The sequence below is a fragment of the Chiroxiphia lanceolata genome, chromosome 12 (assembly GCF_009829145.1).
Source record: "Chiroxiphia lanceolata isolate bChiLan1 chromosome 12, bChiLan1.pri, whole genome shotgun sequence".
NCBI classification, from domain to species: domain Eukaryota; kingdom Metazoa; phylum Chordata; class Aves; order Passeriformes; family Pipridae; genus Chiroxiphia; species Chiroxiphia lanceolata.
Window position 1 is genome coordinate 13,180,359 of NC_045648.1, and position 26,581 is coordinate 13,206,939.

Sequence of the window (26,581 nt, forward strand, 5' to 3'; positions counted from 1 at the left end):
AGGTATTAATTGGGAACATGCAAAGTAGTTTTCATGGAAGCTGAGTGATATGTTTCCTATTATCTGGAGCACCCTTAAATCATCATGGAATGACGGTAGTTAAGAAGCTATTTAGCAGATTCATTAGCAAAAATGATCAGCTGTTGATGAAAGCACTGCTGAAAGAACAGCTATACAGTTGTTGCTCTGGGTCATGTCAGACTGATAAATAAAAGGTTAGGCTGAAACATGGCCCTGCCAAGCGAGAGATCCCATCTCCCACCGTTATCCTTGCGGCCACTGGTGCACCTGCCAGCTCTCACGACGCACTGCATGTGCTGCCTCTGCGAGCAGGGTTTCTCAGTCAGCCCATTTGCCTGGATCCGTGAAGCACAGGGGCTGCCTTTCCACGCAGGAGGGCTGTGCCTATTGCAGGGGATGCTGCATTCGGAAGCAGTGGCAGGAGAAAACAGCAGTGGGTGAAGTTCCCAGCACATAAAACACCAGGATGATTACTGTTCTCCCGTGCTGATGTTGGTTTTGAATGGGAGCAGGACACTGACTCCTGCCCTGCTATTATAGAGGAGAAATAAAACTGAGCTGCGGAATGAATTGGTAGCTAACACCATGATTACTCTCAGCTGTTAGCACAAGTTGTAGGAGGGGGGAGGAAAATGGGAGAGGGAGGATAAAACCCCCCACTGAACGCTGCCTAGGGAATACCGTGGAATTTCGGGCAGATACCGTTGCGGACTAGCAGCATGCCTGACTGCACTTGAGTGCGAGCACTGAGCAGCAGCCTCATGTTGTATCGTACCGTTTCTAAGGCTGGAGGAAGAACAGCAAAATAGTAATGGATTTGTGTACAGTGTTTCTGCATAAATGGAAAATAATATAAAGATGGTGGTATGTAATTTGTATTTTATTTTTACGAAGAATTTAATCCAGGTATGTATGCTTCTTTTTATTTTTTGTGTCTAGTCTACATAACAGTTTTCGGCTTCCTTTGTTTCCTTTTCGTATTTTCATTCTGAATGTACCTCCCACTGTTCTTGCTAATGCAATGCATTGATTTGTAACTGATTTGCTTTCTAATGCTATAATGTTGATGAAACTGTCTGGGCTTCTGGAATTAACACTTCATTAAAAACTGGGGGTGTAATTTTGTAAGGTACCAACTTCACAATATAAGTTGAGTAAGACAGTGTGGTGTTTGATTTCTCAATGAGTTGGAACATTTTAATTGGTATAAAAAGATAAATAAATTAGTTATATGAATACACAGTGAAAATATAGTATGTTTTTCTTATATATGTCAGTACTTTTTTCCTAACTTGTGACAGGATTAGTAATACATTGAGCTTTATGGATGGTTATGTATTTCTGGGTCTTGATTAATCTTCAAGATGAACATCCTGCAGCTTTCTTTTGAAGAGGCAGCTTGCTTAGACTACAGGCTTGATTCTGTTCCACAGCTAAATCTGTGTCTTAGAATACCCTCTCCATGTACCTCCCCCAAGCCCAACCTAAAGAACCACCAGAGATATTTTATACTTTTTTGTCCATCGTTTTAGGTTCAAGAAGATAACATCAGCATTTTGCCTTCTGCAATTTCAGAGGCCAAGTAATAGTAGCTGAAACTAATTTCTTACTGTGAGATTGAGGGTTCATTTTGCTTTAAGAGGAAGAATTATGCAGATATAAAAATCTGACTTTATTCATTAACCCTTAACTTTCTTTAGTCACCTGGCTCCTTTTGCATTTTTTGTCTTATTAAGAATATTTTCTTTCTGCTGACTACAGATTATATGTAATAAGTGAAATAGAACATGATGCTATGTACCCTTAAACTAAGGACACTAATAGTTATCTTATAATGTCCAGTAGAATGTATTAAACCCACTTAGGTAATGCTTATTTGATTATTCATTAGTTCTGAAATATCTCACAGCATTCTGTTGCATTTCAAATTTGAATGTAGCCCAGTTTTAAGAAAGATGATTTTTTTTTTTTTTTAGTAACATGTTGAACCAAAAAGGGTTAATATCAATTCCAGCATCTTAGTACTGGTGTTAACTCTTGGTTGACAGGAACTCTTATGCCTGAAAAACATTCATTGGGGTAACAATAATTGCTTTCTGAAGTAGAAATAAACTCTGACCATAAAGTTGTAATTATTTTTCACAGAGAAGGTGATACAATGCTTGTTTTCTGATTGAAGCTGGTGGTGATTATATAAAATAGTTGCCTTTATTTAGTGTAATACACGGCTATGATTTGACAATTGAAAATGGAAGGTTACTTGATACATTTGAATGTTCTAAAAATCAGTGGTAATTCTTACCATCTAAACCAAAATACTGAGGAAAGCAATGAGAGAATGCTGTTAAGTCTAAGAGCACTAAGAGTCAAAAGTAGAATTTAAGGTTAAAACATGTGTTGTTCATCATAAATTATTTTTTTAAAGGGTAATATGATAGAAATTATGGTTGACTGTCATCTCAAAGACCTTTCCTACAGAAAGAAGCCATGATGCAACATATATGAGGTTTCTTTAGGTGGAATGCACACAACTTGGAGAGTTGTATAAAGGTGTTCTGTCACTGTCTATTTGCTTGGTGCTGTAGTGATGTCACCACAACATTATCATAATGACTATATATTGCTGTGAAAACACTTAGGAAATCTCAGGTGAAGTATTGGGATTCCAGAGTGTTACTCAGGAGGAGAAGACTGATAGCTCAGAATATCTCACACTTCATTAAAGCATCAAGGAGGACTGAAAATTCCAAGTTTTCTTTTAACTGTAGTGTTGTGAAAATCTGGAAAGAAGGTAGTATAACAGCTTCTGACTTTTGAGACCAATACAGCTCTGAAGCATAAAAATTCTTTGGCACCCAAGAAGGTTCTTATGCAGGTTTTGTTTTTCTCACTTGTGTCGTTCACTTTAGTTGACAGCTCCAAAGCAGAGGGTCTTGCTTTCAGGTGTAAATCTAAATATCAGTCACTATATTGTAGCAAAGAAAGCAGAGATTTTTTTCCTTATAAAGTTTTGCAGCAAATTAAAATTGTGTTTAATATCTACCATCCTGATCAATGAAAGTCCTTTCACATGTTTAACAAGCGTGACTTTTATCTGTGTGTGCCTACTCATCCTGGTGTATATTGTTGTCAACAGTACTTGTAGCAGTTTGTGCTTGTGGCATTTTTCAAATTCAGTGATTGCTACCATTTATCAAATGAAAGGCCTCTTTATAAAAACTGCCTGTTTCATAATTTTATGTTCTAAAAATGTAATGTAATTATTAGTTTACTAGAGTTTAGAAAACACATGAGATGGAATCTAGAGGGGTACAAGTAACATTTTGCCCATATAAAATTGTTCTCTTAATCTAAATGTTTCATCAGGAATTTCTGTAAATACTTTTAAAAAAATCTCCCCAAAACCCCAAGGAAACAAAAAAAATCAAAGCTATAGAGTGGTGTAGTGTACACATGGTCACAGACTTCATGGCAAACTCTGTCCAAGAGGGATCTAATTCAGGGCAGTGTGTTACCTGTTCTAAGGCTCAGGGTAGTACAGTTAGAGGATTAAAAATCTGTACCTGAACGAAAACTGAGGGCTTTTTGTTTAATTATATTTTCTGTTGGAATTATTATCAACACCAGTTTAGGTTGCTGAAAAGTTTGAAATGTTATTATTAAAAGAAATTTTGAATATACTCAGTATACTGCAAACATATTCTCTACATATGTGTTGTGCTTCCCTGTAAATTAAATCACTTATCTTCTCAGTGTATAATGTCTAAAAAACTCTCCTTATTAAAACACAGATGAAATTAAGGATAGAAGTGAGATTCTGTCAATTGTATATTGATGCTTTCTATCTTTTAAAAGGCACTAGATAGGTTCTGATTATTCTGTACTCTCTATATATTCTGTACTGTATAACTCTTGTTTATTTGTGGTAATCTGACATAATAGCATGCAGGTAATAGTCTAACTCAGAAGTTAATATGTCTGGTACCAACTTAGTAATACAATAATCCCCATATTGTCAGAACTTTTCCCTTCCCACATTTTCCATTCCTTTTGTAGTCTGCATTTAAATAGAAATGAACTATTAGGTGGAATCATCTCAATTTTAGCAGGTTTTTGAAGTGAGAGTATTGACTAAAAATATGTTTATGTAAGACAGCACACATCATATAGTCAGCTGTAAAAGGGGGGAAAAGTCACTGCTGCCACCTTCTTTATACACTGGAGTGTTTTTTTCCCCCTTTTTTTAATTGAAAAAGTTGAGGAAGCAGCTAGAAACATTAAAGAGAAAAAGGTTATAGTACATTTAGTCAAACAGTATTGAAACTGTGTTCCAAGTCATTTGCAGCCTTTATTCTTGTGTGCATTAGTACACTCAATTACCCTATGCTAAGCTGTCTGTGGACAGCTCCCAATGGAGCACATTTTACCTTTAGAATCTATTCAGTAGCTTTTTACATCTAAGTATTAATGTGCTATATTTGGCACATCTCTTCCTTTGGTTTTAGTTCTAGTCAAGGCCATTGTCCTTTAAGAACAACTGCTTCAAATATCATTTTCATTTTTGTAAAGTAAATATCATGCTGCAGATTTGTTTCTAAAGAAATAGTGTTCTAAATGTCTTCAATAGTTTCATTAGTAATTCATAAATAACTGAACGACAACTTTAGCCTCACAGTTGCTGCAACAAAATTTCTTAGAGAAAAGCGTAAATATTACAGATACACACAAAGGTGTGGAGAATAGTGTAACTAAAAAAAGTAATTATGGAAATTACTGCAAAATAGTGGGGGGTCTTTTTCAACTCATGTCTGTGTTCAGCAGTAATTGAAAAAAAACCCCTATCTTTTACTGCAAAAGAGTCCTCTTTTTTTCCCCGTAGTGGTCATAGCAGTGGGGGAACAGTGAAGATGACTTTTCTTTCCGGAATAATTACTCATTCTAGCTTGCTGGGAATTTACTTTTTTTTCCTCAGCTCTCCTGAAGAGAATATGCTTCTACATGTTACAAAGTAGTTTAATTGCAAGTAACTGAGTTCATTCACTAATGCACAAAGTTCTATATGTGATTTCTGTTTCAGACTCTATTTTAAATCACAATGAGTGAAAATCAGTTTTAAGCCTGTGCTGCTTGAATCTGTCATCCTTAAACTCAATTAAGTTGTATGCTGAAAGAACAGCTATGTTACAGTCATGAATGACCAGTATAATGAGCAGTATAACTGCTAAAAATTTAGGTTGGATTCCACCTTGTACCTGATGAATATACATGCGAGCTCTTCAGGACAGCAGTAGGTCTTGTGGGCTAAAACATAAGCAGCTTGTGGGATCCTTAGATTGGGGTTTGAAAAAACAGTTTAGTGTTAGTTGTATTTATAACACTCCCTATAAATAGAGAGGGCAACATGTTTAATGGTGGTCAGATACATTAATAGCAGGATCCATGAAGAAATGTCACCAGATAAATAAACAGATATAGTGAACTTTCCAAATCATTTTGGTGAAAAATAGGAATAGCTTTCTAGGCAAAAGTAAACACTGCTGATAACACTCCATGCTCTTGTGTGAATGTTGGAGGGGCTAATCCAGTAGGACAGAGGTCTACTGGTGAAAATCTAAGGAATTCCTGGAACAAAGAGTAATTATCCAAAAGAGGAAGCAGGACTACTCCATTGTTATGGCCCCCACCTTTGCCAGGGTCTGCAGGCAGGCCATCCATGTAGCTTGTGCAGTATTAAGATGTGCCACCTTACCTTGAAAGACTCACCAATACTGCACATTAAAAGTGTCAGTATTTAAGATTATGAGGAGAATTTAAGAAGAATGTAAAGGAGCAGATAATTGTTCTAAATTAGGTTCTTCTGAATTAGGTCATCTGAGATGATTGTCAGTATAATGCCACTGTTATAGGAAATTAATGAAGCTCTCTGGAGTATACACCTTGTTTAAAGGAAAGTAGCAAAGGTTTCACCCAAGAGACATGCACTGAGGGCAAGTACAGCTATGTCAAGATAACGTTATTCCCAGGCAACCTTAAGACTAGTAAAATACCATGCTTGATAAATCTGTACATCTGAATTCTTTTATTGATTCCTTGTGTTCCTGAAAGTAAGAAGACCTCTCTTAGCCTTACTTTCTGTGGCTGCAAAGTAAGTTGTTTACATTTTTTTATGTGTGATTAATTAATTCCTGTGAAGCATTTTGCACGTCAAAAAAAAGACGTTGCTGTCTATAGAGAGTAGTGACTATTTTGGCAGTAATACAAAGTGGTATTACTGCAGAAAAAGACTGTCTGAGTTTGTTTTGTTTTCCTCTACTGTCTTGGTGTTGTGAACACAAACTTTCGTGTGGCATTTTGTAGAGGGAGGCTGCACTTGAGTCTCATCTTCTTCCCTGTCCCCTTCTAATACACACAGTCCCCTTGCAGTTGATTCTTCGTGTAAAGGCTGAGCAAGGCTGTGGTTCTACCTGGTTCTTGCTTTTTTTTTTAAGGGGACAGTCTGCATCCACAAAGCTACCTCTGAATGGAGAGAGCTGCTGCTCTACAGCTTTGTTTACTGGGGTCTGAACAGAAGCTCAGCAGCGATCTAACTATTCTATTTAAATACTGAAACCATGTTTTTAAGATGATTCAATTTTCTTTATAAGAATAAAGGGCTGGATTTGTTAAAATAATTTTGAAAAATTGGAATCTATGAGGGTCTGGTGCTCAGACATGTAACTAGAATACACTGTTTAAAAAGCTGTAATTTTTAACCCAGCCCACTCCACCCCCCTTCTACCTGACACATTAGTTTTAGACTTGGAAAAGAATCCTTTATAAGTGATGCTTCCAACTGATATATTTATTTTGACAATGCTTTGTTGTCAACAGTATCCAAATTACCTTTTCACCTTCATGTTGATTGACAAATGTCTATTTTCAGACTTGCTATGGGTAAAAAGTTGATGGAAGTGCCATTGTGTCCTTTCTTTATAGAAGAAACCCATTAACAATTTTAGTTCTAATCTCACAATTCATAACACTTTCCAGTTTTCTGCTCTATAACCATCTAGCATAAAGTCCATACATCATTACTGTATCATTTCAACTTGATTCCTTATGGTTAGAATGGGTTAATTCAATGGTGTTCAACTTTATAATATAAATTGTTTTAATTCAATAAACAAGGAAAGTAAAAATTTAAAAAATCAGGTCCTAATGGCTTATTGGGAGACCTGAATAAAACCAGAAAATCTCTGAATGACAGCTTGCAGATCATTCAAACAATTGACTTAGTCCTATGTGCTTCTTAAAAGAATGTTCCTTATTTTCTAAAGTTTTAACCTACACTGATTTAAAATGTTAAGAACAACCCATGTAAATCTTTACAGAAAGAAATGGATGAGACCTGTAATGACTCAAACTTGATTCTGTGTGTAGATAGACAATTTTAGAAAATGAGTTTTTGACAGTGCAATGGTAGGCTGTAAACTGATTAACAGATCATATGACTAATACAGCTGAGATGGAATAGAACTCACATGAGAGAACATAAATCTGCTCCATTTAGCAGATCTCCCTGTGTTTGCAGCAGTACAGCTTTTAATTGACTATGGCATTGTCAGAAACTGGGTTTCTGACAGATTGAGTGCTGAATGTGTACCTACTTGTAATACTTTCAATTATCTCTGATAAAAAGCATAAGATAGACAGTAGGTCAAACATATATATATATATGGCTGGCTATGAAATCAAGATTATTCTACAGAGAAGCATTAAGGCTTATTTAAAATGAATGGAAATATTCCAGATTCCAGTGATAACTTCATTATTTCTTGATGTTTTTAGGCTGAGACAGGAAACAAACCTTCTAGCTTGTTTATTCATTCTTAGTTTGAAGTCGTTTGAAGAATGTCCAAGTTATCCAAGTGAAGTTTATATAAGAAGGCATTTAAAAATCTATTTCTGTGTGGGCATAGAAGGCAGGCAGTCACACTTAAATCCTCTTCAATAAATGGTTACAAACATTCAGTGTAAGAGCTGAATTGTTAACAAGTGTTTCTACACCTAGAAACATGCCTTTGACATTGAAAAGTGTCCCAGGATGGTTCCTTTCGCTACTAATAATATGTAAAAACCAGGCAGCCTTGGCTGTAGTGAAAGCTTTGCAATATTCTGAGAGATGCCATTTGCACTCCTTGAAAATTGCATGCAGTCACATTGAGCACTCCTCTGCTTCCAAACGTTGCTTGCTCTTAATTCACTCTTAATACTCTGACTTCAGGCATAAACCTACAAGAAAAAGAAGTGGTAAGAGCTGTGCTGATGATACGTTATAAACGTGACTCATGTCCAACAGATATTTCAGCTTTTTATAAAATAATAGGTAGCAACTTTGGAAAGGATGAAGAATGTTGTTTATTCTTGTTCTGCTTGCTCTTGGTCTGCATTCCAATTTTGTTATAACTGGAAAAGAAATAAGTCTGTTTACATCCTCTGTTCCAGTATTCCAGAAGCCAACTAGGCTTTTAGCAGCTCTCCCTGTGCCTTCTGCAGCATAGTGCATTTTTTCTGCTGCAGTGTGAATCAGTGGCTAGTGTTTATTATTGACCATTGCATGAGTTTAACAGTAAGGTCAGCAAAGACAAACCATGTTATGCAAAGACTAGATCTTGAGGTGTGTGAGTGTTCCATAATGTTTCAAACACTGCCATGCTGTTTGCAGACAAGGACAGTTCATATTCTTTGTGCCTCTGAAGGCACCACAGAGCAATTTTTAACCCTTCATATACCACGTATCTAAATAATATTCTTCTTTTGCCAAAGAATTTTTAGCTGCTTTGGAAACCAAAATGGTCATTTTAAGAACTTCTTTGGACTTTTCTGAGCTATTTGTCTTGTTTTTATTCCACAGCAATGAAACAGGGAGGTGAATGATATGCTGTACAAAAAAGTACATTTACATGTTTAAAGTGTGTTGACCACATTTCGATAGAATGCAAGCTTTTGTTTTATGGAATAGAATATTCCATAAATATATATTATGGAATAGAAGCTTCCAGATACCTCATGAAATCTTTTCTTAGTCTTCTTTTAGATCAAACAGCTTTCCTGTTATAATGGCACCTGTTTCCGTCCTGCAACTTGTAAATCATATCTGTATATTATTTTGTATAGATTTGATGTTTTCTTTCTGTGACCAGAACAATGTCACATTTAGTAACCATAAGGTCCATCGGTTGTCATTAAGATTTTCTGCTATTTTCTATGCCTTTTTTGTTGGGTTTTTTTTACTTCTTAAAGAAAAGAAACAAAGAAGATATGCTTACTTTTGAGTCCTGGCTTACCAGACCTTGTTAAAGTCTGATATTAAAAGAAAGCATCTATTTCCCAAACCATAATCATGTATATAACCCAATGTCAAGATAGAACAGTACTTCATGGATACAATACTCATTTGTCATATCTGAATCCAACTTTGGTCCAAAAGATAAAGCAAGAGAAAACTTTCTACTTCTGTTTTACTAGACAGTAACAACTTACTTCCCTGTCTGTTTTTTGATCACTGCTGTATATCATATGGATCTAAATTGAAATGTCATTACTCTGAAAGAAACCACAGAGCATTAATACGAATATTTCTGTTAAAGTCAGAGAGTTAAAGTGGAAGAAGAAGCCTGTAAATAAGTATAGATTTTTCATTTATGTTAAAAATATTCTCCTAGAACTGTTTTCAGTTTCAATTATTCATGAAAAAAAATCTGTTCAGACAATTATGGGGAATCATCTGTGTTTCCATTGTAACCTAGTTAAAACAACATCAGTATTATTGAATGATAAGTTTGCTTGGCAGCCATTGTAACATCATTCCCTCCTTTTTAGACACTTCAAGAAGCCATGAACAACAGAGGGAGATTTTGCAAGATGTACAAAACCCCTTCAGGATTTTGTTTCCATCAAGCAGATGTGTGATTCTTTTCTTTTTTCTTTTTCTTTTTTTTTTTTTTTTTGTATTTTTCTGTCAAATTATTCCAGAGCAACAATAGTTTATATGGATATGGTCCCCACTGATGGTGATCCTGTTGGAGATACAAATACTTGTCTGGATCAAAAATGGTGTTTTGTGGAAACAGCTTGAAATAAATTACACTCCATGGTTTCTGCCCTCCTAAAGAGCCTGATCTCATCTTACATATATAAGATCCGCAAAGGAATGTTTACAAAGAAATCGGGAAATAGTACAAAAAGGAAAGAGAGTTGTCAGAGCAAAAAGGAACAAGACTTTACTCAGATTGGACATACAAAGAATCCAAAATTTTCAAATACTTTAAAAAGCACCGTTAAAAAGATTGCCAAGTGCCCATCTGCTCGCAACTTATCAACTGAAGAACAGGAAAGCAATAGAGAATTTTCCCTTTCGCCAACGTTCAGTTACAGAGTTGCTATTGCCAATGGACTGCAAAGGCATGTTTTGGTAGCACACACTAATAATGAAGATATAGTTCAAGATCTGTCTTCAAATGATAGCTCGTGTTCTGACTCTTTAAGTGAAATAAAAAGTAATAGCAAGAAGAACGAATACTCATCCCACACAATGCCTGTGAGACGCAACAGGAAAAGCTTGAGCAGCCTCGCACCATCCGATGGAAGTTCAGATGGAGAACGCACTTTGCACACACTGAAACTGGGAGCTTTACGAAAACTAAGGAAATGGAAAAAGAGCCAAGAATGTGTCTCATCGGACTCTGAACTAAGTACATGGAAGAAAACATGGGGATTAAGAAGTAAATCTCTGGACAGAACTGGACGTCACCAGAAATCAAACACTCTTGAACCTGGCTTTAGTTCGACAGGTTGTATTAGTCAAACCCATGATGTTATGGAAATGATCTTTAAAGAGCTTCAGGGAATAAGTCAAATTGAAACAGAGCTCTCTGAATTAAGAGGGCACGTTAATGCTCTGAAACAATCCATTGATGAAATTTCCAGCAGCGTCGAAGTTGTGCAAAATGAAATCGAACAGTTGCGAACTGGGTTTGTACAGTCCAGAAGAGAAACCCGGGACATCCATGACTACATTAAGCAGATAGGCCATCCAGGAAACAAAGCAAGTCTTAGGTTTCTAAATGTGCCTGAAGAGAGACTTGAAAAAACTGAAAGCATAGTTTACAAAATACTGATAGATAAAATGGGCTTCTCAGAGGCACAAAGCACTATTAAAATTGAATTTGCCCAAAGATTGGGGCAACAAAGAGACTGTCCAAATGCAAAGCCAAGACCCATTCTTGTTTACTTTGAGTCATCACAACAGAGAGATTTGATTTTAAAAAAGTCTTATAAACTTAAGGGAACTGGCATTGGAATTTCTACAGATATATTTTCCCATGACATAAAAGACAAAAAAGAAAGAGGACTACCTTCTTCTCAGACATATGAAAGTATGGATATGAAACTTTTAACTGTGGAGACAAAATCTAAAATGCATGACTGGGAGTCACCTGACAGTGATAAAGACTTGGAATCAGATATAAATAAGAACAGTTATGCAAAGATATCTAAATCAGCATTTCAAATAAAAACAAGCACTACAAAGGGGATTACTGAGTCCCCAGACACTAAAGACCTTAAAAGAACTGCTGACAATGGCACCTTTTCAAATAGAAGTTATGGCAATCAGTCACCAGAATTTGACAATCTGGAGAAACAATCAAAGGCCTATTATTCAGACATGACTCCTTTGTGGCACTTACAGAATGACTTTGCAACACCAAAGCTCAGCCGTTCAGAGTCAGATTTCTCAAAATTGTGTCAGTCTTACTCTGAGGATTTTTCAGAAAACCAGTATTTTAGCAGAACAAATGGCAGTTCACTATTATCTTCCTCTGATCGAGAACTTTGGCAACGAAGGCAAGATGATTCTACAAACTGGTATGGCAGTTCCCAGGAACAGACTTTTGTCCAAGACATGGAGCAGCATCCGGAGCAAAATGAAATAGAAAACATAGAAACTGTTGATAGTGGAGTAAGCAATGGAATGATCTGTGCATCTGGAGACAGAAACCACTATAGTGATACTCAGCTTGCTTTACATGATGATCTTTCCCCATGGAAAGACTGGAATCAGTTGGAACAAGGGGCAGATTTGGGCCTAGACACATCCACACAGGAAGTTTTTGTATATGATATGAGCAGCCCTTCAGATCAACAGACAGATTTTGGAAAGGGCCAAGGTTCTGACCTCCAGTATGATACTGAAAGCTATGATTTCACCCTAGATGGTACTTCTCCATCGTGTCCAGGCCTTGATAGTGAAACACAAAGTCAGTGGACTGGTCAATATGATGATTATCAGGATACAAATTCTATGTCCTCTTATCAGAATCAAAACAGATTGCCTATGATGTACCGAAGTCAGAGTGAACTACCAAGCGATGATTCAGAAGAAACAGCCCCTAAATCGTGGCATAGCCGGTTGAGCATAGACCTTTCTGATAAGGCTTTCAGCTTTCCTAAATTTGGGTCTACACTTCAACGTGCTAAGTCAGCTTTAGAAGTAGTCTGGAATAAAAGTACACAAAGTTTAAGTGGATACGAAGACAGTGGATCATCTTTTATGGGAAGGTTTAGAACTTTATCTCAGTCTACTGCAAACGAATCAAGTACAACACTGGATTCTGATGTTTATGCTGAGCCTTATTGCTACAAAGCAGAGTATGAGGAAGACTTAATTGAACCATCTGGTGAGAATGAAACAGACTATGTAGAAGTAATGGAACAGGTGCTTGCTAAACTAGAAAACAGAACTAATAGTAGTGAAACTAGCGAGCAAGTCCAAGAATATGAACTGGAGCAGTCTTTGTATGAAACTCCGTATGCAATGCTGCCAGAGGAGCAATATGACACACAGTTTGACAGCGTGATCAGTGAAGAGATATTGGAAGTTGAAAGCGATGTGGTTCCTGAGGTAGAAATAAGAGAAGATGAAAATCAGAATGTCCCAGAGACAGTTATTGAAATTCCAAAGAAAAAAAGAATACGACCATCATTCAAAGAAGCTGCTCTAAAAGCATACAAGAAACAAATGAATGATTTGGAAGAGAAGATCCTTGCTGGAGGTAATAATACTTTAATACTCTTTTAAGTAAAACATCGTTCTCACCAAAGTTGGATGTTAATTTTTGTATAGTACTTAATCCTGCTTCCACTGAATTTGGTGGCTAAAATTCTACTTCTGTCTGGTTTTATTTATGAGCTGAAATAGTTCCATAGAAGTCAAAAGGCTAAAATTTCACAAGTTTGTTTTGAAAGAGTTTGCTGAACATGTTTAGTCAAACGTGTTTGTAGGTTATTGTATTGCTTTGAACTTCAGTAATTTCAAAATTAAATTTCACAAGATTTAAATCTTAAAAAAAGAACTAAATGGCACCCTGTTCTTGGTCTTCTTATAGATTTATAAATGTATGCATTCAATTTAGAGTGTTCAGACATTAGCCTGCTTTCTTTAGCAGTTTTCAAGGCATTGTTGGTTCTATATTCATCCTGGTGAGCACTGCTCTCCATCGTCTGGGCAATTTATTAGGTACTTACAACAGGGAAAGTCTAAATTGATTTCATGTTTGCCCTTATTTTAATTCAGTCCTTATTTGTACTCCCAGGAAGCACTCAGTCAGGTAGTCAGTCCCCAAAACTGGGAGGGAGAAGGGTGCAGAGGAAAGACAAAAGAGTGTAGATTGTAGCATCCATGTATGAATAGTAAAGAACTTAACTCACAGAGGGTGTTGACACAGATTTATTGTCAGACTTCAAACCAGACAGACATATATATAACTTTAATACCTCTAATAATACACAAATCTGGTGATGTTCAATATTAACACACACTGTAATGTTAATGTAATAATATTGCATGTGCATTTAATTGGGAGCATAATAATTATGGTAGCTGACCAGATGGTAATTGTCACCTTGACTGAATCTTTACTTTCTTTATCTGCCTTGGCAAAGTGATTATCTAATACATTCATTTTGAAGATGAAAAATTGTGCCTGTAGCCAAAGATTTTATTTCGTAGTAATGAGCATCCAAAGCGTGAGCTACTATAGAGCTTCTTTGGTACATGAACAACTACATTTACAATAAACATACAGTCAACTTGAAAGTATGTTACACAAGCATTTAAATATTGCTAATGGTAGAGTTTACTTTAAAGCCTACTTCTATATTCAAATAATGACACTAGGTCGTATAATTGTATTTTGCAGGTATTTTTCTACAGTAGTGTGTTAAACATTAGATGGTGTATATATGAAGAAACAGCTATCAATAATTAATATTTTCATTATTTTTTCCTGATTTTTATGAGGCATGAGAGAGGGGAATCACAGTCCCTTTACCTAGTCGTTGTAGTACAATAAGAATATGAAGGTCTGAGGGCATAATTGAAGATAACACACAAGGAAGATCCAAAATATTGAAACTCAAATTGGTTCCACTATTTAAAGTCTGTGCATTTGTGTACATTGTTAGAAAATAAGAACTAACTTTGATGTTACATCTCATGCAATCGTTTCTGTAAATTAAATTCTTCTTTTAACCCAGCAGGTGAAAGTCCTTCAGTCTATTTTTTTTTCCTTCTGAATCGCTGAAGTATTTCTTATATTTACAGAGAATCCATTTGACACAAAGACCAGGTTATGAAAATATGTTATTGGATGTAGTCTCGGGGCAACATGTGTCTCCATGGTTATAAGATGTCATACTAGGACCTCCATTTTTGTTTCCACAAATAAAATAATATAAATTATTATAAAGGAGAAAATACAGCATGTGGCTAAGGGGAATTTACAGATGAACTGGTACAGCACACTACTTCTCAACTTATTCTGAAAACAGTATGCATTGACTCTTGAGTGACAGTTTTGTTTCACACTCTGTTTTTCATGCCAACAAGGAGGACGTGTTTCAGTCAGGGATTCTGCCTCAGCAGTCACTTACTGGTTTGTTAAGAGTGTATCTTCAGGTCCTCTAGTATATCTGGCAACACTTACTAACAAAAAAGTCCTTCATGTTTTTATATCTAGTGGATGATATGATATTTTTACGTTTATGTCTGCAGAACATTTAACAATTGTTCAGAATTTAAAACTTTCAAAATATCTTTTCTAGCGGGAACAGCCTACTAAAAGAACATATTGCCTGAAGAACAACTTCTGCTGAGTGGCATGCAGTATTATTGGAGCCAAATATTCCCTTATTTTACCTTCAGCTTGCTTTCACTGAGCTGGATAACTGGTATTATAGACAGTCTATTCACAGATAATGAAATCCAGTGGAATCTCCACCCTTGAAGACAGTCAAAAGCCATCTGGGCGTGGTCCTGGGCATTCTGCTCTAGGTGGCCCCATTTGAGAGGGTTCTCAGACAAGGCCTCCAGAGTTCCCTTCCAGCCTCAGCTGTTCTGTGATAAGGAAATGCAGTTTTGAACCCTTTATATACAGCCTTTGAAGAAGGATACGTTCTTAATGTCAGTTTGTCCACTAATACAAAATACGTTCATCTTCTGTTTATTACTTGAATTGCACATTATTATGAGAAAGGACATCTTATAAATCAGTTCTTAGAGGAGTTCTACAAAATTCACAGCATGTACAATTTGTAACTTGAGTTGTCACAACCCGCCCCCTCTTCACACATGTGAATTCATGTGTGTCCATTTAAGTAAGTAGTAGTTTGACTATAGTAGTTTAAGTATTTAAGCAAATAGTAGTTTGAGGTATTTTATCTTTATTTTAATATTTTCAGGATCAATAATAACTTTCAAGAAAAGTGACTAATAGACACTCCAGGGTTTACACGACTTTTATGAATGGGTGTGTGGTTTTTTTTACTCTATTACCCCATAACTGATTCACAGTCAACTTCCAATTTCTTACTTTTGGATGGAAAAGTACTAGCAAGAAAACAAGTTCTTTGAATTAATCTTCATTATATAACCAAAACATAATCTATTATTTAATGAATTGTTTCATCCCTCCATGTAGGTAGGAGTGGGTAAACAACAACCTGGCCAAGCAGAGTTATAACCTTAAAATACAGCAGTGTTAGTTCTCAATTTAATACAAAGGGGAGGTTTAGAGTGATATGATTTTCATTCTAGTAATGCATAAGGTAAGGTCAATGAAGCTTTGGTACATAAATAATTTATTAGTGCACAAGAACCCCATCAGACAGTTCTGTTCTCTGTCTCTAGCTGGTGAGAAAAAATACACCGTGGGCTGATTGCTTATGTGTTCTTTATTACAACATGTTTTCAGAGACATACTGGGGTGACTTAATGTGTTATATGAATGAAAGGAGACACGAGTGGTACATGAGTAATCCTCAGATTTAAAGTTCTGTAAGGATATAGAGACACTGTGATGACAGGTGTGTATTAATAGAAGGATTGATGGCTTGAAAAATATCAAAGAAATGCTAGCCAGTGGTTTATTTCTTTGTACATTGTAATCAAGAATAACTTACCCTTTTATTTGTTGTTCCACTCCTCACTTGTTTTTTTCTAGCTTTCTTTTTCCCTAGTGTCTTCTTTCATTCCACATATCTTTTACAGGTGCCTTAGAATAAGCATCATTTTCTCTCCTGACAAAACTATCTCTCTGGATAAGATTTCAGAGTTGCATACCCTCTTCTGAGTTGCTTTTAATGGTAACTTAGTCTCTTTCTATGAATGGTAGTTTGTGGGCAATAACTTCTTGATCTCATTGAGGAAGATCTTGGTGATCATTTGATATGTCAGATTTTAAAAATCAGACAGATTTTTAAAAGCCTTTGGTCTGAATTTTCAGCCACAGAGTAACCCATAGATTGCTTCTGGTGTCAAGATGGTTGAACTCATCTTGCTCTGTACATACATACAGTGACCAGTCAGAGGACAGGGCCCAGTGATTGCAATTGCCTCTCTAGCACTGGGTGAAAGTGTTTCTAGTGTTTTATAGGAAGCATTTGTATTACATTTAATAATGTCTAACTGGAGAACAGAACTTAGAGATCAAATATGAGATCAATACTGTTATCTTGCTAACATCTGAAACCAAAGGAACCAGTAATGTATTACCTCGCTACCCTTGTGGTGTGGTCATTTTGTTCTATATTAAGAAAAGCTGCCAGTACAATAAGTAAGCTTATTTCAATGCATATCTCAATCTCTGTTTATTCAAACTATGTCTGGATTTTTTTAACAAATATACATTTTCTTATTTTGACACTTTTTCTGGTTTTTGTAGTAATAACTGTTTGCTAGAACTGCCTGAGTCAGCTGTATTTTCCCAAAGAGTATAGGCTTTAGAAGTTAATCTAATCTCATCTTGTGGTACTCAAGACTTTTGTATCCTTTATGTCTTACCTCCATCATGTTTGTTTTTAATACAGTTGCATAGGTACCCAGGTACTGGTAACTGATAGCTAGTAGTAACTAATAGTATTGTACTGGTTTTGTTATGTGAATATAAATCTTGAATTTGGACTTGAAATGATCAGTGCTGTGGCCCAGATGAAAATCAATTTGTCTGGTATTGTTTAGTAAACAAATCAGTAATTTTATAGCCATTCAGTTGGAAACGGGATAAATAAAACCATTACCTTGGTTATGGAAATTCCATATTTGTTGGTGGCCTGTTACAAGTTAAATTGCTTTTATATATTGAAGAGTTCTTCTACACTCAGTCTACATAAACTGCATTGGGAAGTGGGCTTTAAGAAAGGACTACTGTTTGTACGAAGAAAAATGGAAAGTAGATGTATATCCCATCTTATTTTTTAATTGCTTGAGGTAATTATGTTGACTGATTAACATCTTGCGAGTTGTGTTCGGATTTGTGGGGTTTTTTTTCCTTGAAAATAAAGTTCCTTCTCAGGATGCTGGTGCAGAATGGAGAAGGGAAGGATGTCTAGACAGACAATAGAATTCTAGTTTAGTGTATAAGATACTGCAGCAATTAATAAAGATAGGACAAGTATATTTACACATATTGTGTTAAAATGAGCTGCTTATTCCTTCGCTGACCAGTAGTAACAGCTACTGCCAGTCGGTCTTGTTCATAAGACAGTATAAAAGAGGTTGATGATAACAGTCATCTTTTCCCCTTTTTAATCAGTCTGCTTTTGTTATAACAAAAGGAACAGTTTGTCACCTTGTGGTAATACTTTGAAATCTGTAAGACCCTTCTGTTCTCACTACTCCTCATTTCTTCAAGTATTTTGTTGTTAAAAAATTGAATATTAACTTTAGGTTACACTTACCCTTTAACATATAATGGTGGTGTGGCACTGTTGAAAGCTTAGGTGTAATTAGTTTTAAACAAGGTGTCTTGAACTAATACAGCTTTAAGTTGATATGGTGTTGACATAGTTTATACACTTCAGGGTCACTTCACAGTAAACACTCACCAGAAGCCCCCCCAGGAAGGCTCGAAGCAGGGTTGTGGCTACACTAAGTTTTCTGTAAGTTTAACATCACCCTGTACAAAGCAACGAAGGAACCTTTTTTTTATGTGATCTCTTTGAGATGCTTTTCCTTCACTGAGCCCAATGGCATTTCTCATCTTTCTAATCTCAGGCCTAGTCTGATGGGGGGAAAGAAGTTAATGAATGAGTACCCTGTAATTAGTCTTTGCATCATTGAGAAAGAATAGCCCAGAGAAAAACACTTAGAGTTAATAAAAGGTAACAGCAATACCAAGCCTCAACGTTTTCTGTTCTGTTTCAAAATCTTGGTACCACAGTATTCAGTGATACAAGATTTTATTTTCCTACATCTCATTTCTTTACGGTTTGTTTGTTTTTTTCCACCAGGAGTGATGAATTACTTAATATAAGGACTGATTGTATATTCGGTGTGGCCGATATAGTTCATCTGCAATGTTTAAGAATAATATATTCCCATAATGTATCATCTCTAAAGAGCTGGATTTGGGGACATAATGCTTTTCAACCGAAGTTGATTAATCTGTTGCTGTTCTTTTCGTATATAAATAATGTAAACAGGCAGATTACAGGGAGTTTTCATCAGTGTAAATTCCCTTCTGTGTTGGCATCAGAAGATGATCACAATGGAGCAGATGTATTGTGTAAGCAGGCTGGGGAAGAAGTGGTTACCCTTGCTGTACATTTGAATAGATGTGTAGTACTGAGGAAACAAGATTTACTGTGAGTAAAGAAGTCTATTTTGGTACAGTATTGAATGAACTACAGAATTTCATAATCCAGTTTTTTTCTACTATCTTTGTTTCCTTTCCTAACACTATGTTTGTGTCCTACCTTGTGTTGGTAAACAAAATGATGGATGTCTTTAACTCCTTCTTTTTTCTTTTTTTTTGTAGGATAGGAAGCTGTAGGGGGGGGAGAACAAAATACATTTTCAGATGATGTGGGTAGAAACTGATAAATATAATATATTCTTGCACTCAACATGCTTAGCTGAAATTCTAGAAAATCCTTTTTCGTATATATATGCATACATATGTGTGCACTCTAAAAATGTTCCACTAATATTACAGGATGTAAAATAGTGTTCTAGAGAATTATTAACCACTCCATGAATTCAGTCAGGGTGATGTAGATGAACCAAAATACATTGATTTGGCTGAGACTCATATGCTTGTTTCATAACACACAAGAGTCTCTGCATTTTTTTCCTGCTCCTGGTTTCACTCCAGAGTCAGGCACAAGTATTTACACCCTTCTCTTCCTATTTCTCTTCTGTCCTTTGATGGGGAAAAGGGACATCAGAGACTTAAAACAGAAATGGCAGTCTGTTCAGCTTGAGATTGATAGGACTCTAGAAAGGTTGCTTTAGAAAACTTATGAGAGGAAATCTAAACAGTTAATGATAAAGAGGATATGTCCATCTCTTGTCTGTGAAGAAAGAGCAAGTAGTTATCTCTTCACCACCTACTCTAAAGTAAGGGCTTCATGAAAGGATGCTCTGTATTAGTTGCTTGCTATGTGTTTAGTCTGACAAAAGAGGGATTAGAGTAAGGAAAATTATACTGAGAGTACTGATCATCATCTTGGAACTTTTACTATTCAAATAAAGCAAGTTCCTATTGATGAGAAGTTAGCTTTCCCCCATTGATTCTTAGTAAAACTATTTTAAAAACCTGTTTAATATATCTTTCAGAAAACATAATAGTGTTCTCATGGCTTATTTTACTTTAATTCTGTAGTTACAGCGTTCATTCGTTATCATAAAATCCTAGATTATAATACTGCCTCTCTTTGTAAACAGGATAGTTACCAAAAAGATTGAAGATCAACAGTTTAATTTAACATAGTAACTCCTGCTGAATCAGTGTGCATTAAATTGGGGAAACGTGTGTCACAACTACAGTTGTGTAACAGCCTCAGATTCCAGAAAAATTCTATTGCCCTTTTGCTAGAATAGCTAAACCTACTCTTTAATCATGGAAAAAAACCCCCAAATAAACTAACCAAACAAGTAAACACACACAAAAACCCAACCAAAACCAACCAAACAAAAAACTAAAAATAAACCCAAAACACACAAAGCCCCCCCGCATACTTAGTAAGGTTTAGCAGAAATCTGTATTTTGGCTGTTTATTAAAAACAAACAAAACACCAAAACAAACAAAAAAGCAAAGCAGACCACCCCAAATATTTTCTATTTAGAGAATGATTTCTGGTTTTAGGAAAAATAATTAACTAAAACTGCTAGTTTCCTTCATAAAAGAAGAAACTCTCTGCTACTCTACTTCTGAAAACAAGAGACTATTTAACACTATTGTCTCTGACTTTAGAATTCATGTAAATTGATAAATACTCATGCAATTTGCCTGCTCTTTTTGTGCTTAAATAAACTTAAATTTACTAGAAGTAATAGGAAAGCTAACCATGAGTGTCAGTTCCAAGGTCTTTTTTATATTGGTTTTGCTGTAAAAATGAAGACAGTATTATATCACCAAGATTAAAAAATATTTTTTATTTTTATTTCTAAAATATTTAACCATTTTCTTTAGATCATTGTATTTTAGAAGTAAAGATAATACTGCATCATTTTGTAATGCAGCTTCAGGATAAAATGAATCTTGTTAAAGCAACTGGCTGAAAAAAATATCTAGGCATATATTTAAAAAGTGTAATCATTTGGAAAACAAGAATTCATAAATAAGCTTAAATCTTCTTCTGGTGTATTGGTGAAGTAGAATATTATAACAAAGTGTGAAAATTAGAGATTCTCTGTTTTGCTCCCAGAGGGACATTATGACTATTTTCATGGAACAGGTACCAGACTTATTCCTTATGCACATTTTCCAGGTGATCAGTGGAGCACCTACAGAGTTGTGCTCCCTGAAACTTTAAATAGCACAAAATATCCAAAATCTCTCCACTTCCTGCTGATGCAAAATTATTGTTGAAACTCATGAAACTTTGTTAACCATGAGGTTTGACTCCTTGATGAGTGGAGAGTATTCTTCAGGTAGCTTGCATGATCAGAAGTTTTAGTAAATTGGAAAATAAAGACAGGATTGATTTACATGTAACTAATTCTATCAAAAAACATCAATGCATACATACAGACACCTGAACTTTTGTATTGTTTAATAAGTACAATTTTTGTAAGAATTTTCTTCTGCACTTAACTGGTGTAAAACTCTTACTCAGTCCACTAAAAATTCTACTGATCTTTTTATTAAAACCTGTGTAAAGAGAAGGTTTTCCAGGTAGTCTCACAGTTGTATTGCTGATAGAACCATTTTAAAATGTTCTGATGTTATGATAAAAAAGATGGTGTCTAAAATGATAAAAGTTAACCAGAAGATATGAAAACACAGAAAATACTGTAATCTGTTTTAGTAGTAGTAAAGAGCCAACTGCTGACACATCAGTAGATTCTCTGGAGCTGCTACTGAAACAGCAGCAAGTGATTTGTCAGTGCTGTCCTAGATCCCTAAACTATGCACAGCTCTGGGTATCACCAGTGCAACTGCAGCCTCAGCAGAGGAATCCTTGTCCTTCAGCTGCACATGTACCAAGATGGAATAAGGAGAGACAGAGGTGATGAATGTACTATTAGCGAATGCAAAATAAACCAGGAGAGAAGAATTTTTATAAAATGGATGAGTATAACTAGAGCAGTTTTTAATCCTGTCCTGTAGGCTTCCTGTTTCATTTAGCACAAACAGGATGGAGCTGATGCTCCTCTGCATCCCTAAGGCAAGGAGGATACTGCAAACAGTGGAATTTTCTTTGGGAACTTTAAAAGGCGTAGTGGTTGAAATTTTCTTAAAAAAACAAACAGACAAGCAAACAAACAAAACAAACAAAAAAACCCACCAAACCAAAACATAAAAGCAGATGACAAGGAGACCTGCCTTTTTTTATTAACTATTAAAAAGGATTGAGCAATTCAGAAGGATTTATGAATGTCCTATGAGGCAGAAAAAGTCCAATAGAACCAAAATTTGTGCTTTGAATTCCAGTGTACCAGTCTATAGCTCTTAACATTTGTGTCTCTCTTTCATGCTTATGCATAAATATTCCAGCTTATTGTTACTTTCAAGCAGAGCTGAAACAAACTGTGTAATTTGATTCTGGTTTTACCTATAACATAGAAGATGACAAGGGGGCAAATAGTAATTTTTAATGTTTTAATGCTAATCATATTAGCACTGTGGTATTCCAAGTATTTTCCTTCTCTTGTGTCAGTTAAGCCTGTTTGCTTATCAACAGAAGAAAATCTGATACCTTTGTCTAATCTCAGCAAGCACACTGGCTGATGACATCTTTTTATTCAGTGTATGATCATAGTCGTTTTTTACTTACTAATGTAAGTCTTGAACTTAGTTTGGCTTATCTAAATTTTTTAGCCTCCTAGTTTGGGGTTTTTGAAGAAAATTTTCCAAGTATTTGAGACTATTTTAGATAGTTCCTTAAATATTAGCTAGGAAGTGGATACAACTCCACAGGACAATTTCAAACCAATAACAGCCATGAACATCCTATGCTGTGAAATATGTGACCATTTCTCAGACACTGCGTTCTGATCTTTTACTCTTGATCCTTGGTGTAGACATCAATCTCGGTCTTCAATAGTATTATATTTATATGACTTATGGACTTGCCACCATTAGCATTTTATTTACACTTTTGAAACAAATCTCTCTGTCTTCCCAATTCAGCACATTTGGTTCAGCCGCTGGAATGTCAGAGTGGGATCCATATATTTTACTGATGCAGCCAAGGCAGATGTTGCTGTTCAAGATCACATCTGATGTGCTCAATGCTAATGGGCTTTCAGTCATCAGGGCCAAAAATAGAACTCATGTGAAGTAAATGCCCCAAAAACATTTGTGCTGTGAGCACTTGGGTCTCCATCACCAACTGCTTTGACCTTCTTAAGGAACTATAAACTATTTGCTCTTGCAGGGGGATTCTTTGTGGCCCAAGGTGGAGAGCAGCTCACTCCTCTGTCTCAGGCAGCCATTTAACATTCCTGCCCTGCTACCCCTTCTGTCTGTGCTGTACAAACCAGCTTGAATGTAATCCTCATGTTCAGTGTAAGAAGAACCAAGGAATGTGCTTTATTTGTTGGAATTCTGAGGAACTACTCTCACATTTGGTGTCAAACCCAGGGGCTATTTGCTTGGATTTCTTTGGAAGTAATGCAATGAGACTGCAGCTTGCAGGACTATGATACAACTGTCCAAGTGAAACACTTGGTGGCATTGCTAGCTGTGTGATATGGAAAGACTTTCAGTAGTAATCAATTATCTGTTTGCTTTCATAGCAAATAACTAATTACTTGGTTGCATGTACTGTTATCATATGTATTGAAGGAGGTAAAATATGCTTCTTTGTCCTTTATGGGTAATGTATGCCTTGTCATACTGATGTTTCCTGGGGTTAGAAGAGATTGCTTAAAATGCACACTGTCTTTTACTTCTTATCATCACTCAGATGAGCCAGAGACTTTCAAGAAAGCCTGGTCTTCAAGAGGATGGTAGTTTTTTGAGACCACCACATTCTGTAATCAAATAGCTCTCTTGACAGTTGATTCTTTTAGAAGTAAATTCCAGAATTTGGTAGAAGAATCTAGTAGCTGTTGAAAAACAGTAGAACAGTAGAGTCTAATGGGACTCAATGTCTAAGTGCCAGAGATGATCTTAAGGCATGTCCTTTTGTTTCAGATTTGCAGACCAGTTTATTAATAAAGACACAAATGCAGTTTTCATCTTCACCAAACTGACCTCCTGTTTGGCTCTCAATGTATCCGCTAGTAATTTTTCTACATCACTGCTAGTAAAGTGCTAGCAGCAATTCTTCTATTTCTCCTGTCAGCCAAGCTTTACTCAAGTTTGACCTTCTCTTTGTCAGACAAGCATCACTCATCTCTCATGATGTGCTAGCATTAATATTGTCTTTCAAGCGTTATACAGTATCTTCCTAGAACAAGCTCCAGCAATACAACATCCTCTAGGCTTGCACAGCATGATGTTCTGTTCTGCAGTGGCAATAATAGCTTGTGGGTACAGCATTTATTATTTTAGCATGGCTTAATTTGTGTCATTGTTTCGGGCAGACAGTCTATTTCTTTAACGTGCTTCTTCTATCTGAACATGTTTTTTCCTCCATTATTTCCCTTCCTTAGCAATACATGCTGATTAGAATTGCCCAGCTCAGCCTACAAACTACTTCTGAAGACGAGGACCTTACACATGCTATTTCCAGGGAACAGCTGTATTGTTATCTAATTCCAGCAAGTATTTTGTCTGAAGGGTTTGCTTCCAGGAATGATGTAATTATCAGTCAGTTTGACATTCTTGCAGCCACTTCGCAGAACTAAAGATTGAAATGGTACTTTGAAAGAATGATGAACTTTAATTCTTTTTCCAATTTAGTGTTATGCAATTACACACACTTGCAGGAGTGGAAAATCAAGGGTTTGATTCATTTCCATCCTGGCATTTCCTAACAGCTTAGATTTGTAGAACGTTATTACAGTTCTCGTGCTGTGGCGGGGGGTGATGGTGAACTCAATTTTTGCAGTTATTAAAGAAAGAGGAGTGTATTGGGACAATGGTCTGATGCTCAGAAAAATGTAAAAGTGAAATAATGGCACAAGCCTTGAAGGATCATTATGATGGGGAGGGAGGACAGAACCATTCAAACCTGCTGATGGATAAGACTTACTGTCCAGTTGTATTTCTGATGGTATCACAAGCTACAAAAGCAAAGGTCTCTAGGTTCACTTCTACATCTTCATTGCTAATATATCTTTCATACTGGAAGAATCTGCCTTTTCAGCATCTTTCACAGATTTTTTTCTCAAAAGTTTGGTTATAGGAATTAGTTATCTTGTATGATGAATTCCTGTGTTGTGTGGTGAATTACAGATGGTAACATTGCTACTAAAAATGAATAAATTAGACCATGATTTAATTTGAAAACAGTTGAGAACCGTGTAAAGTTAAACTTTTCTAAGATCTGTTAGTTTTCAGACTAAGTTCGAATAGTAATTAAGCAGCATTAATAAGCACTTGTTGGAAATTTTACTTAGCCTTGGTTTAAACTGCTACAGGGATAGAGAATAACCTGGGGGCTTATTTGAGGGTACTGAAAGAATACCAAATAAGCCTCTCTCGCTCCACCTCCCCAGTCCTCACCATCTGGGGATGAACTTACCTCGGTGGATACTTGTGAAGCATTTTCAACAGAAGTCAGGATTTAGTGGCTATGCTAAGTATTATACAGCTTTTTAATACCTGAAATTTATTAATGGAAATTTAAAGACTAATTTTAACTAATTTCATGTCTAGTTACCTAATTAAATATAATTAACTGCCTTTAAAAAAAGAGATCAGGAAGCATTTTCCTTTTGCCTTCAGTATTTGATATTTGTAAATATAATGTTCAGTAGTATGCAGTCAGATGACCACCCTACGCTTTGTCATTCCTCTGCATGAGTGTGTATATGTGGAGTGCACAGAGATAAAATAGCAACAACTAAGGAGCACTATCACTCCTTGGAATTTTCCTGTAATCCTAGTAAAACACTCTCTTGTTATCTAAAATGGCATATGGTATAGAGGCATAACATAAAGGCAGTTACTGCTATTTCATTAGGTAGTGAATTTTCACTTAAAAATCTAAGGAGCAAACTAATTCAAATAAAATAAGTATCCCATAGGGTTAACTAAATGAACCACTGTTTACACTGCTCCTAGTACACTCATAACTTTTTTAGGTTAGTTTTTTGAATGTGTGTATGACAGAAATGAGTTACATGAAGATAAGCTCTTTTAAGTAAATCATTGTCATTCAGCAGTATAATCTGAGATGTCTAGCCTTGAACCTCTGATTTGAAAATACCTTCAATGGTCTCTTACATAATCACAGTTCATTTCTTATCTACATCAAGGAATGTTCCTGTCTATTCTGGTAGCCTAACGACTACTAAAGTGAAGTGCTTGGTGACTCTGGACACTTCCTGATTTGGTGCTCTCATACAGGCAGAGAACACTTGCACAATTCAGATTATTTCACTCATGGTGAGTTCAGAAGAAG

The 26,581-nt window shown here is 35.9% G+C and overlaps 1 protein-coding gene across 6 annotated transcripts in view; it reads left to right on the forward strand.

Moving 5' to 3' along the window:
• The first annotated feature begins 344 nt into the window (after window positions 1–344).
• Window positions 345–26,581, forward strand: part of UNC13C (unc-13 homolog C) — a 144,074-nt gene continuing 117,837 nt past the window's right edge. For 4 of the 6 annotated variants that reach the window (XM_032700018.1, XM_032700021.1, XM_032700022.1 and 1 more), the window contains exons 1-2: window positions 345–927; window positions 9,883–13,115. In XM_032700018.1, the coding sequence (XP_032555909.1) occupies window positions 10,154–13,115 (2,962 nt within the window). In that variant the 5' untranslated portion in view covers window positions 345–927; window positions 9,883–10,153. Of the gene's footprint in view, window positions 928–9,047; window positions 13,116–26,581 lie in introns of those variants that run through there. The other 2 variants (XM_032700019.1, XM_032700020.1) reach the window with 2 other exon arrangements.